General features: G+C 41.1%; 1 protein-coding gene across 1 annotated transcript in view; it reads left to right on the top strand.

Annotated features, from left to right (window-relative positions):
* Positions 1-14,332, top strand: part of LOC144656588 (uncharacterized) — a 507,005-nt gene that overhangs the window by 263,352 nt on the left and 229,321 nt on the right. The window contains exon 11 of the mRNA XM_078516809.1: positions 3,662-3,733. Within this exon, the coding sequence (XP_078372935.1) occupies positions 3,662-3,733 (72 nt within the window). The remainder of the gene's footprint in view (positions 1-3,661; positions 3,734-14,332) is intronic.

The raw sequence follows: 14,332 nt of genomic DNA on the forward strand, positions 1-14,332 counted from the left end.
ATCACCTTCGACGCATCAGCTAAGGAATATCAGAGTAGTTCCTCCTTAAACGATTGTAGATTGGAAACTGGGCCTCCACCCCAAAACATACTCTGGATTGTGCTAGTTCAAAACCGTTTCAAAGCTAGCTGTTGCGCTTTGTGGCGATTTTTAGCAGTCAGTCTTGCAGGTACACACAGGTTTTAGGCTTTGATATTTACTTGTCGGTTGTTTGGTTCAACACAGCCACTGTTTCTTCTTGGTGGAACTCTAAAGCAACGGCTAGAAAACTTGAAAGCCAAATATCACGAAGATTTTGAGGATCGTTAGTGGAAGAATTACCACTGCCCAGGGGCACAATTTATAATTTGAAAAGGTTACAGTCTTAGTATATTGAGAAGCGGAGCTTAAACTACATACATGCCACTATTAAGTGGTGGTGGCTAACGCTGAATTGAGAGACGAAGGGAAAATATATGACAAGGAAAATTTGTGCATGAAAGCCAAAGAAGCAAATTTTTCGAGACTTTCTTGGAGCAAGCAGAAAGATACCATGGTGGTGATCTTTACCAAAGGTTCTGTGGAAACTAGTAAGAGAGAAATTCTGACTAGTTAGGGAATAGTATTTGACCCTCTTGGAGTGGCAAGTCCCACAGTCTGAGTAAGGGGGCAGTGGGGCCTTTGCTTCTTAGAAATGGCAAGTCCCACAGCCTGGGTAAGACGATCTATACTACAAATCGACTCGCAGCAACACCTACCATGGGATTCAGTGCTAGAAATAGAGAAACTGGTAAAACATTGTTGCAAGTTCAAGGAATACCTAATCTACTAGTAATACGTGACTCGCAGGGCCTCGCGAAGCTCTGGGCTGGCGAGGGGGGGGGGGAGGGGTGGGGGTGTTATAAATAAGGGGTGGATTATTTGAAGTTGACCTTTAATTGAATTGTACATATTCAATTTTCCACAGTAGGCAGGAAGATATATTTGTTAGAAATTTCAAAATATTTTTAGGAGGGGTAGCATTGGATAGGTAGTTGATAGGGGAGTGATGGGGTGGTTGATACAATGAGTTAAAATCGCTGGAGAAAAGTACCAATATTTCTCTTTGGCAGGTTTCCCCCTTGTTTGCCAAAAAGTACCCCCTTTCTTATTTGAGGAACTGTAAGTTTTATGTTATCCCTCCCCATTACAACAAGGGAAGGCCGATTTGTAACTTAACAGTCTCTTTTGCCCCTATCTTTGTGTACCTCTGAATCCGTAATTGGAATCGATATAATTTGTGTGGTTCCAGAAAATATCCATACTGCCCAGTTCAGTTTGAACTCCCCCACACCCCTGGAAATTTCAGTTGAGATTTATACTCCTTAAAAAAAGTTTTATTTTTGACAACGTTATTGTTGCCTAGTAACGGGAATGGCCGCGACACTTTCGTTCCCAGGGTCTACTCGGCTTTGAAGATGGTGGCTTTTTCTGGTTCGTAAAGAGGTATAAAGCGTTGGGAAGCGCAGGCTATTTTCAAAATCATCGACAAATAATTGGATAGTCGCATTTTGGACATTTATTTGATGGCATTAAAAAAAAGAAGAACGAACTGCAGGAGGATTCGAAGCCTCCGCCCGCGCGCCCCTGATGGCGATGAAAGGTTTTAATATACAGTAAACTTCCGGTTATAAGCCCCCCCGCTTATAAGCCCCTCCGGTTATAAGCCCATCATCCTGGAAACAAAAAAAAAACATCCAATTATAAGCCCCCCCGGATATAAGCCCCCCTCTTCCAGATGACTGTTATGAGTAGGGCTAAATGTTGCTTTATTATGCGTTTTTAACTAAAAAACGTATTTCGATCAACACTCCCGTGGCTTGTTTTGAAACGTTTTTTTCATTCCGCTTATAAGCCCTCCCAGATATAAGCCCCTCCGCTTATAAGCCCACCCTAAACCCCTTACGAAGTTGTATAAGCCCAGGGCTTATAACCGGAATTCTACGGTAGCCTGAATAGGCGTTGAGGGAAGGGGGCAAAGGGTTTATGCGTGACACGTGAAAAGGGCAAAAATTAGTCCGTGACGTGTGAAAATAGGGCAAAAATTAGACCGTGACGCGTGAAAAATAGTTAGAAAAGAAAAGTGATCCGTGAATTCTGCTGTTTCAAGTATACGTGACACGTGAATTTGGTTAAAACTTGTGCGTGAAACGGGATCACGAACCCCCCTTTGGTACCCTCTTGAGGGAGTATTATGTGGAAATCAGTGTTATTTTAATCCGAAAAGAAAAACGATAAAAATGAAAGGCTCAGGATTCGAACCCAAAAAAAAAAAAAAAAAAAACCCTAGCCGGATTTGAACCCCCGACCTCAGTTCCGAAGATCTGATTTCAAGTTCGACGCCTTACCATTAGGCCACCAGCGCGCGGCGGCCGTGTGACGTCATTTCCGCCACACACCAAGCTCACAAATATATATATATATAGAAGTATATATGACCGTAAACTCCACACGAGATTTCATCCCGCCTGATCCCTTTGAGGGACAAAATTATACACCCCGCTACGCTCGGCCTTAGGCCTCGTCTCGCGAGGAATTAAGTTAGAATTTCCTGCAGTCTAGCTACAGCCAAAGGCGGTCCATTTTTGTTTTGTTTTCATGCCTTCGGTGATACTAGTGGCACAGTAACTGCGACGGCAGTATACGGATTATTCTTTAAGAGTCGGGCGCAAACCAGCATCTTTACCCCGAACCATTTACCTCAAACTGGTACCAAATTTAACCAAATTTAACGGATAAGCAGTTTCTCAGTATCCGCACATTTTGCATCGCAAAGGAGCAAAATCCAAAAAGACCAACGCTTATAACGGTAGAAATTTTTCAGGTACAGCAAACAGGTCGAGTACGGTGATGATCCCAACTTCATTTTGACGGTATTTTGCTAAAACACGCAATCAGTAACTATACAAGGAAATTTTCATATACATCAGATTTTTGACAGTTCGAACCATATTTCAGCTTCCATGCAGTTAATATACAACAGATTTAACAGCACGATTCACTTTAACCCTAAACAATACAAAAATGTTCAAAGATAGGAGTCCTTTCCTCACTCGTGTTTCCTTCGCAAGAGAGACTGGGTACAAAGGCATCCCAGCGAAAATAACAACACTTACTCTTGGGGAAAAGGGGATGCCTTTGTCAGACTGGAGGTACATGTATATCACTCTGTATGTCAGCCTGCCTGTTTTTCTGTCCAACTCCCTGCCTGATGCATGCATGCCTGCCTGCTTGCCTGCCTGTCTGTCTGTCTGCCTGTTTGTCCGACTGTCTGTGTGTGTGTGTGTCTGTCAAATAATTTAAGTTTTAACTGTCGTGGGCCACATAATGATTACAATTGGTGACAATTATTATCATTGTTGGCTTGATGCAAATAGGACAATATATCACTGTATATAATTTGCTTATCCAGCTTACGCTCGATTACTGTGATAAAATACGGATTAATTTAAGGGCAAACGACCGTAAAGTTTTGAAAGTAACAACCATTGTTACTGTCACATTTAACAGTGTTTTCCTTTCATTACTTCTGGTGGGTAGCTTCGTTCGAGGGGTCGATACTTTTGATCATCTTAAAGGTGTGGCATATAAGGGTCGATCTGTCTTACTGTAATCGTACAATATGTGATTTTGTTTTTTGCAGGGACCTTAGCCACAATAAAATAGAAGTGCTGCCTGAAGGAATATTTGAAAACCTATCAAGTCTACATTGGTTGTAAGTACATGCATCTGACAAGTATTTAATTAAGGAGGCTATTAACGGTTTCCAGCACTTTCCATCTCTTATACTTTGATGGATCAGTACTGCAAACCTTTTACAGTTGCTCCTACAATAATGGTACCAAACAAATGCCCAATCATTGGTAACAACAGTTTAACCTGTTTAGAACTGCTACAAACTGGATAATGATCAAAATATTAAAATACAACTTTTTGCAAAACTAAAAGGGCAGACTATAAATGAATTTTAAAATCAAATACAAATGTAAATAGCCTAATTAATTGTAAATATTTTTAACTTTTAATACTTTTAATTTACACGACCCCACAAGCTGTAAGCTTTTATCCAAATCGTGTTTTTAAATAAAGGCAAATTACTTACTTACTTACTTACTTATTGAGCTTGAACTCTAATGTTTATGCCGAATATAAAACCGTCTTTTGCGTTAACTTAGATCCTAAAACCTCGCTTTCATGTTGCATATATAATGAGGGATGACGTCATCATAATTAGACGAAGTACTCATCAAATGAGGTTGCCATAGCAACCGAGATGGACCGGAAGTGAGAAAACTGGAAGTAGCCAAATTGCATAAAATGCGAGGAAAGGGTATCGGCAGTAGCCAATCAGATTGCAGGGAGTATTTGAATGGACCAATCAGGGGTCAGGCAGGTGGTCACGTGTCTAATTTGCATATTCTGTGACGTCACAGAATGGAATGCGTGTCACTATCGGGGAGGGTGAGCGTGAGCCTGACCCTTAGACACGCGCCCTGGGTACTAGACGTGTGCGCAGGCCTGAGTGGCCGCGCGCGCCCTGGGTACAAGCGTGACACATGACGTTACGAAACCTGTTTACAAGCGGGACCTTCGTGGTCACGCGCCCTGGCGACGAGCGTTACCTCTATATCTATTGTACACGAAGCGCTATGCTTTCCTTGTGGTATCTGGAACTGAAAACTTTGCACTAAACGTATGCGCAGATAAGTCTACATTGCTTTTTTCTTAGACTTTTTGACGGCGATTCTGAGAAAACGTAAAGCTATTTAAAAAAAAGAACCATGTGATGAAGGGGGATGGGGGTACCCCCTTTCTCGGTATTACTGGGAGCGAGTGACTGACCCATCAGATCACGTGACATGGCGTGACCCTACGAATCACAAAAATCGTTTGCATTTCTAGGAATTTTGGTCGGCGATTCTGAGAAAACTTGACACGATGTACACGTTAGCCTAAAACATCGCTTTTTGTTGCATATATAATAAGGGATTACGTCACAATAGGTTGCCATAGCAACCGAGTTTTGATGAATGGGCGGAAGTGAAAAAACGGAACTGGAGTGTCCAAAATCATTTTATTCTCAAAAAAAGGTAAAATAAAGTTAGAATTTCTTGCAGTCTAGCTACAGCCAAAGGCGGTCCATTTTTTTTTTGTTTTCATGCCTTCGGTGATACTAGTGGCACAGTAACTGCGACGGCAGTATACGGATTATTCTTTAAGAGTCGGGCGCAAACCAGCATCTTTACCCCGAGCCATTTACCTCAAACTGGTACCAAATTTAACCAAATTTAACGGATAAGCAGTTTCTCAGTATCCGCACATTTTGCATCGCAAAGGAGCAAAATCCAAAAAGACCAACGCTTATAACGGTAGAAACTTTTCAGGTACAGCAAACAGGTCGAGTACGGTGATGATCCCAACTTCATTTTGACGGTATTTTGCTAAAACACGCAATCAGTAACTATACAAGGAAATTTTCATATACATCAGATTTTTGACAGTTCGAACCATATTTCAGCTTCCATGCAGTTAATATACAACAGATTTAACAGCACGATTCACTTTAACCCTAAACAATACAAAAATGTTCAAAGATAGGAGTCCTTTCCTCACTCGTGTTTCCTTCGCAAGAGAGACTGGGTACAAAGGCATCCCAGCGAAAATAACAACACTTACTCTTGGGGAAAAGGGGATGCCTTTGTCAGACTGGAGGTACATGTATATCACTCTGTATGTCAGCCTGCCTGTTTTTCTGTCCAACTCCCTGCCTGATGCATGCATGCCTGCCTGCTTGCCTGCCTGTCTGTCTGTCTGCCTGTTTGTCCGACTGTCTGTGTGTGTGTGTGTCTGTCAGTCAAAATGTTGCTGAATTGCAGAAAACTTCTTAAAAGTGGCTCATAACAAATAATTTAAGTTTTAACTGTCGTGGACCACATAATGATTACAATTGGTGACAATTATTATCATTGTTGGCTTGATGCAAATAGGACAATATATCACTGTATATAATTTGCTTATCCAGCTTACGCTCGATTACTGTGATAAAATACGGATTAATTTAAGGGCAAACGACCGTAAAGTTTTGAAAGTAACAACCATTGTTACTGTCACATTTAACAGTGTTTTCCTTTCATTACTTCTGGTGGGTAGCTTCGTTCGAGGGGTCGATACTTTTAATCATCTTAAAGGTGTGGCATATAAGGGTCGATCTGTCTTACTGTAATCCTACAATATGTGATTTTGTTTTTTGCAGGGACCTTAGGCACAATAAAATAGAAGTGCTGCCTGAAGGAATATTTGAAAACCTATCAATTCTACGTTATTTGTAAGTACATGCATCTGACAAGTATTTAATTAAGGAGGCTATTAACGGTTTCCAGCACTTTCCATCTCTTATACTTTGATGGATCAGTACTGTAAACCTTTTACAGTTGCTCCTACAATAATGGTACCAAACAAATGCCCAATCATTGGTAACAACAGTTTAACCTGTTTAGAACTGCTACAAACTGGATAATGATCAAAATATTAAAATACAACTTTTTGCAAAACTAAAAGGGCAGACTATAAATGAATTTTAAAATCAAATACAAATGTAAATAGCCTAATTAATTGTAAATATTTTTAACTTTTAATACTTTTAATTTACACGACCCCACAAGCTGTAAGCTTTTATCCAAATCGTGTTTTTAAATAAAGGCAAATTACTTACTTACTTACTTACTTATTGAGCTTGAACTCTAATGTTTATGCCGAATATAAAACCGACTGACTTTTTGACTTGAACGTACCAATTCTCGTTCCATAAACTAAACTGATTAACTGAAGGTTTATGCTTCGTTTACTGGTATTTTACGTTGTTCTTGTTAACCCATCTTGTCTGTTTCTCTGGCTGGCCGAATTTTTTTTAAATTACAAAATGGTAAAAATTGTTATAATGAGAATATTTAAAACTAGCTCATATCAAATAAATTAGTTTTAATCGCCTCAAAAACTAAATTTGAAAGTACTGCTTCTGATTATAACGTTGCCAACTTTGGCTATTCTCGTGACTTTAAGTTAGGCGTTACGAACATGTCTCTGCTTCCCAATCTCTCGGTATTTGCATGGATGATAAAAGACTGTCGAGGAATACCCTAAATTTCGCGAAAAAGGGGTCATTTGGAGTGGGTGGCAGTGGGAGGCTGTAGTAGTGTATTACATGTAGCCCAACGGTTACTCATAAGAGTACATCCGGGATGCGAAGAGTGTGTAGTGAGCGCGAAAGCATGTACTGTATGTACGGGCGTGTGTTCTGCTTTAAAAGCAGCTGTAAGCCTTTGTGGCCTTTGAACACTACAAATTGGCGAAGAGGATGTCGCACTCAGTGGAACGAGCGTTGTCGCCCTAAGATTTAACCGGTTCTTCCTTTCAGGTCGCCAAACGGTGGCGACAGTGGAAGCGATTTTACCAATATTACATCGATGGCAAAGGAATTACGAACGCCTCTCGAAAGAAAGCTCAATTACTTCATTTTGCGGGCATGGAAGTCCAAGATATTTTCGAAGTCCTTCCGGATTCAGGACCGATCAATGCAGAGGAGGGTAACGAGTATGTAGTGTGTCTTCGTACGCTTGATGGAGGGGCTGGATGGGGGGGGGGGGGGGGGGTACAAATGTCAGTTGTCAGTTAAATTTTATGCGATTTGTCAGTTGTCAGTTAAATTTTAGGCGAATTGTCAGTTGTCAGTTACTTGACTGTTAATAATTAACCGTGTAACTAAATTATTTATTTCTGACCCAAAAGCTAGCTCGATTGGCACATATAACGTAAAGTGTATCGTTAATTCAAGATTCTTACTTAGAGAACTATTTTTTCTCAGATTTGGAGTTAAAACCATTGCAATTGCATTACAACCTGAGATAAAAATTTAAGCGTTAACTTGCCTACCAATGATCACCTATATCAGTCTAAATCTACCTATTTATCTTCAACACTTTATACTTAATAGACCTTAATAAATATCAAGAAGAGTTTACGGAGCAAAATAAAATATCTTGAGAATTTGAGTAAAACGGCGAGTATCATATTTTCTCGATTGAAAAAGCTGGCTTCTAATAAAGCCGAGTTTCCACGGTGGAAGTATGAAAACCTGTACTTGTCTGTAATAAAAAATGTGCATTATACTCAAAAATAATGTATAAAGGTCTCCGCACACGTGGGGTCAAGACGCAGGGACATGTTGCAGCAATATGAAGCAGCGACAAAATCATGTGTTGTTCACACTGAGGGGACATGCAGCAGGGACGATGATATTTGAGTCAGCATGAAAAAGTGTCGAAAATCCAAGGAATTGACCCTGAGAGTTATGATAATCATTAGTGAATTGGTATTTCTAATGGATTGGTATTACATTTGCAGTGCGAAGTGTTTTCAGTAACATTTTGTTTTTAGCTGTGAATTACCGCTATTTTTAGCCACTGTTTTAACCCTTGAATTACATAATGGTCAACTGATACGACTGAAATGTGACATGTACATGCATTATAACCAGTTTTCTACCTGAAACAAACGCGCTCGGTGGTTCACATTGCCGCAACGTTTCAAAATTTAGTTTTATATACACAGTGCCACAGTAATTATAACATATATAACGCCAAGAGAAATAATTAAGTATCAAACACATCGTACATTGCAACAAAAATGGGAACAAGAAACACGTAGTCGTACCTGGTAGGATTTCTGGACTAACAGGCATAATTCATATTTATATCAATACAAGATACAAATGCACTTATAATACATACTGTTCATTTCGCTTCCTGTGCCATCCAGTAAGCTTGGTAGTTCGAGCTTCCACTGGTCGTCTGTGGTGATGGCGAAGTTGTCGCTTTTCCCACTCTCATTCGGTGCCATTCGGAAAAGCTTGATGTCGAAGTCACCAAGGCCGCATTTTCTAGTTAAATCTTTGAGGCCAAGGAATGCCACAAGGTGCTTTTTGAGCGCATGAACTGTATTTATATCATTTATCGGAATACGGCTTCTAAATCGATCGAAAGCCGAGTTCGAGTCAACTCTGTAAAAGCTTGCAATAGCTTTTACAACGCCAGCATTGGCGGCCATTGCATAAACTGGCGCGTGTTCAGCGTAACTTTGAGATCGTAGCTGGTAATATGACCCTGATGTACATGGGTCATACAGTGAATCATTAACGAAATATGAAACCCTAGCGTCCCGCTGCTGAGATTCGTATAAAACGTACATTTGTTTGACGAAAAGAGTCAAAGAGTGTTATTTACAACGGGTTTTTTAGGATTAACGATGCTCATGTGGGTTATTTAGGACAGTTTGGTCAGTTGTCAGTTGTCAGTAAAAGCCACTACAAATGTCAGTTGACAGTTAGATTTTAGGCGATTTGTCAGTTGTCAGTTAAAATTTTGGCCATTTGTCAGTTGTCCGTTAACCCCATCCAGACCTTCTTGATGCTCACTTTCGCGCCGTGGACGAAGTCCATGTTTTTTCCACAGCCGCCCAGACGTTGTATTCGATTTAGGTGATTATAAGACAATGTATGAGAATACTTTGAAAATTGCTCGAAATAGTACTTGTATGAAAGATTTGAATAAAAATTTCTTACCTTATGTTTATCATGCGTTATTTTGACATTTCTGTGCCTCTGGAGTGGGTTTAAAGCCGTTTAGACGAGTTTTTCTTTCCGACGTTGTCGCCATGGCGCGGTCGCTTAGCTAAATTTTTGAATCTTGTGCCCAAGATAACTTTTCACGCATTCAGACAAAGCAAAAGTGGAAACCCAGCGCTCGAACACGAGCGTTTCTCGGGCGGTTAAAATAAACTTTGGAACCTTAAGCGAAGGAAATCGAAAGAAGAATTATCGACGGCTGTATTGAAGCAATTTTGGTGAGATTCGACACTTTTTGTGGTATTTAAGAGGCTTCGAGTGCGAACCGTTGGCGAACTAGCTATAGGTCACCTGCCTTTCGTTTCTCTTTAGGGGAAGCAACGTCGGAAAGAAAAACTTGTCTAAACGGCTTTAAACCCACTCCAGAAGCACAGAAATGTCAAAATAACGCATGATAAACATAAGGTAATACATTTTTATTCAAATCTTCAATACAAGTTTTATTTCGAGCAATTTTAAAAGTATTCTCATACATTGTCTTATAATCACCTAAATCGAATACAACGTCTGGGCGACCTGTGGTTTTTCGACAACTTGCGTTGACCAAGGGGGAGACCGCTGATAAATTTATCGTTCGTTTACGGAAACAAGCTTGTCACTGTAATTTTGGCGCAGCTTTGGTGAAAAATTTGTCAGATCATCTGATCGAAAAGCTCCCCGATGTTGAACTGAAGAAGAAATTACTCGAGGTGAATAATATTACGCTAGGGGCTGCGATGGATAAGGTCCGAAAGTGGGAAGCTTCGCGTGAGCAAGTGAGTCAAATGCCGGTTACGCCAAGTCAAGACCGACAAGAACCTGGAGCAAGTGTTGGAGCAGGGACTAATGCTGTCGAACAAAGGTCTGGGCGTGGATCGAAAGGTAAAAGGGTTTGTTTTAACTGTAGAAAAGAAGGTTACTTGGCTAAAGACGGCAATTGTCCAGCTCGTGGACGGAAGTGTAGGACACTATTCTAGCTGTTGCAAGGGGGGAAAGGATCCAAAAGTTTGGAAAAACAAATACCACTTAACGACGGGGAGGCCGGAAGACATCAGAGTTGAGAAAAAGCAGGCCAATCTTGTAGAGGGATCTTTGGAACCCTCCAGGTGAGAATGATTCATTTGCCTTTACCGTAGAAGAACAGACATGCAATTTGGCCGCTTCTGCTGAGCCAGTGCTTTGTGTAAGCATTGGGGCAGTAAACAGGGATGTGTTGGTTGACTCTGGACCTGGGAGCAATCGTATAAGCATGGACACTGTTAAGGAGTTAAAACATCAGTAACTTCAGGCGCAACTCTGCACAAGAAAGTTGTATGCTTATGTGAGTCGTGCGCTTGATATCGAAGGTTAGTTTCAGTCAGAAGACTCTGTTGGTAAAACAAAGATTGTGGCAGATTTTGTTGTTGTTAAAACAGGTCGTTGTTTGCTAGGATATTCCACTGCCACGGATCGTGGAATCTTTCGAGTGGATCCAGCAGGAACTCTTGCCACAGGGAACTGTAACACTGTTAAAAGCACTTTTCAAGTCAACCGCAGACACCCTCAGAAGTTCGTAGCTTGTTGGTTCTCGTTAGATTCAGTGCCAGGTTTGGACGTATGTGACAAGATGGAAAATCGAATTTGCGAAGAAATTCAAATTTGGAATTATTATGTAATATTTAGAACAAAACGTTCTATTGTCAGTGCCCTTGGGGCCATTCCTAAACCAAACACTGACAATATTCGACTCGTACACGACTGCAGCCTCCCAGAACATAACAACATAAACCCGTATGCATCCACGCAACATTTCTCTTACGTGACACTTGACGAAGCGGTCTCGCTTATCAAGCCTGACGCGTATCTTGTAAAAATTGATCTCAAAAGTGCTTATGGTGCTTATCGTACTTACAAAGGTACAGGACTGGATTTGCAATTTAGCGGAGAGAACCACACTACCGTCATGTATGACTTTAAATAACCTTTTGGCACCCCCCCCCCCCCCGGGGGGGGATCCTATACTAAAGGGAAGAGGATACTCGTCGTCTCGCTTAGGGGAGAAACTTTCGCATTTTTAGTCTCGCTTAGGGTGTTCCGGGCAAAATTCCATCTTTTTAGACCAACAAAAAAGAAATATGCAAATATAAATTCTATTTTCAGTATTGTGATATCTTTTACGGGCCATAAAAAGCTAGAGCCATGCCCAGACTGCTCTCTTTTAGGTTTTTTTTTAAATTCCGGCGAGCATCTCAGCCGCTTTCATATAGGAGTCCTCCCCTAACCGCGGGCTTTTTGGCACCTCATAATCACCCTGAATATTTCACAGGCCCACGCAAACGATCACCTGAATCAGGACAAGGCGAGGTTTTCTAACTGTATAAGCGTATCGTGATGACTTTCTCATCATAGCCGACAGTGAATGCGAAAGCAAAATAGTTTAGAATGAGTTTTAACTCATTCTAGATTAAAATCAGTCATTAGTCTCTTAGGCCAACTTGAGCTTCAGATAAAGCTATTCATCCCAATCAGCGACTTACCTTTCTCGGAGTTGAAATTGACACAGTGAATAGAGAATTACCAAGCGTCTCAATGGCGAGGCAATCAATCACAAAAAAAGAATCGTGCGGCAAATTGAATTTTGCAGCACGTGTGGTTTTTGGCGGGCGAACTTTTCTCCGGCGAGTGATTGACACTGTTCGTAGCTTTTCGACGCCTGCATCACCATATCCTCCCCACCGCGGCACTCAAAACTTATTTAACATGGTGGGCTGAATTTTTAATCGTCTTTAACGGATCAGTTTTTGTTCGCCGAATCTGAGCCGATTGATTCGGATGAATTCTTCACAGTCGCGTGCCCGCTCGGTTCAGAAGGATTTCTTCATGGCGACTGGCTCTACTTAAATTGGGCAGCCGACTGATATCCCTCTCTAGCTGGGGCGCATATTAATTTACAAGAGACATACACTATCCTGCTCGCACTTAGAGGTTCGACCAGGAGCTTAGCGGCAAATGGTTAACTGTACGCACCCGTAACACTACAACTGTCAGCGGTATCAGTAAAGGAACCTCACGCAACACGCAAACAATGCGTTCGGCTTCGCGAAATATTTTGGTTTTTACCGTTGTACAAAGAGGTAAAGAGGCAAAAAAAGAGGCAGATAATAAAGTTGATGTGATGTGATAAGGTCTTATGTTCGGATTTTATGACATGACATGACATGACATCAAATAAAATCACATCACAACACATCAGCTTTATTTTCTCTCGATTTTTTTGCCTCTTTACCTCGGCAGGTGCAGTACATGCTCAGAAACAAGTCTCGACGCTGAACTACGGCGTTACAGAAGACAAGCGTTTGAACCGTCGACAGTAGCGACATACTGGTCGCAGTTGCGCGCATACCTCCCTTTCTGCCTCTATTTGTGCTACCAACCAGTGCACTGAAATACTGCATCTGCAGCATGGGTTTCCAAACCCGGCTTTAAGCGCCATCATTCAAGTAAAAAAACTTTACTTATACGTGTCATAATGCGCATAAACAGCAAAGCAGTTTTTCAAAAGCTACCTATCGCACCCGCCATCCTCACCAGAATTTTCGAACAACTTGACCTTACTATATCGTTAAACGCAACCTTCTGGGCTCCGCGTTTGGTGGCCTTTTTCTCCTTTTTTTTCGTAAATCAAACCTTCTTTTACAGACCGCAGCAGTTTTTGATCCAAAAAAACATCTACGACGACGTGACATACACCTCTTTAATTGGGGCATCGGTCTTTTTATTTGCTGGTCCATAACTATTCAATATCGTAACCGTACAATTCTCAGACCCAGTTCCCAAAGTTGATCATTCTAACCTCTGCCCAATGTCCGCACTTGTGCACGCATTGAAGCTGCCAAAGTGCTTCAAGTCACTAAACACGATTTGGGCCCTGCGTTTACATATAGAAAGAATGGCGCCCTAACATCACTAACATACTCGGTGTTCACTAATAAGATTAAGCTTTCACTCAAATGTTGCGGTATTGACAGTTCTAAATACTCTGGGCACTCCTTTTGTCGGGAAGTAGCGAGGTATGCCCAAAGATGCGGCGTCTCTGGGCATTACATTTAACTCCCAGGCGATTGGCGCTCAAACGGGTATGAACGCTATTTAGACTGTTAACGTTCTTTTCAATATAAATTAGCTGCTGTAAGCATATATGATGAGGGAGGCTATCACTCACTCATGATCCCAACAACTCCTAGGGTGAAATTTGGGGAATTCACGCGTTGGTCATTGCATTAAAGAACCGGAGGCACCAAATGAGTTGTTGTGTATTTAGGGTATGAAAGACATGTATATCGTAATTAAATACAATTAGCGGAAATGCTAGCCAAGCCCAACAGATACATGTAGCTATAGATAGCGAGGTGACCGCAATTAACTGGCATATTTTGTTAACTAATGAGCGAACAACAGAAGAGCGTAGTTAGCAAGTGTATTTGCTTTTGGAATTTCCGCATTGGTCATTGGAATAAAGACCCTGAGACCCCCAATGAGTTGCTGTGTATTCAATAAACGCAAATTTTCATTTCATTTTTTTACAGGCACATTTGCCATTATAAATAACCGGCACGCATACATGCATGCACAGGCGATGACGCTTTACAATGATCCCAGAAATTGCATTTTTCTTAT

The sequence above is a fragment of the Oculina patagonica genome, chromosome 6 (assembly GCF_052425735.1).
Source record: "Oculina patagonica isolate OP01 chromosome 6, crgOcupat, whole genome shotgun sequence".
Taxonomy (NCBI): domain Eukaryota; kingdom Metazoa; phylum Cnidaria; class Anthozoa; order Scleractinia; family Oculinidae; genus Oculina; species Oculina patagonica.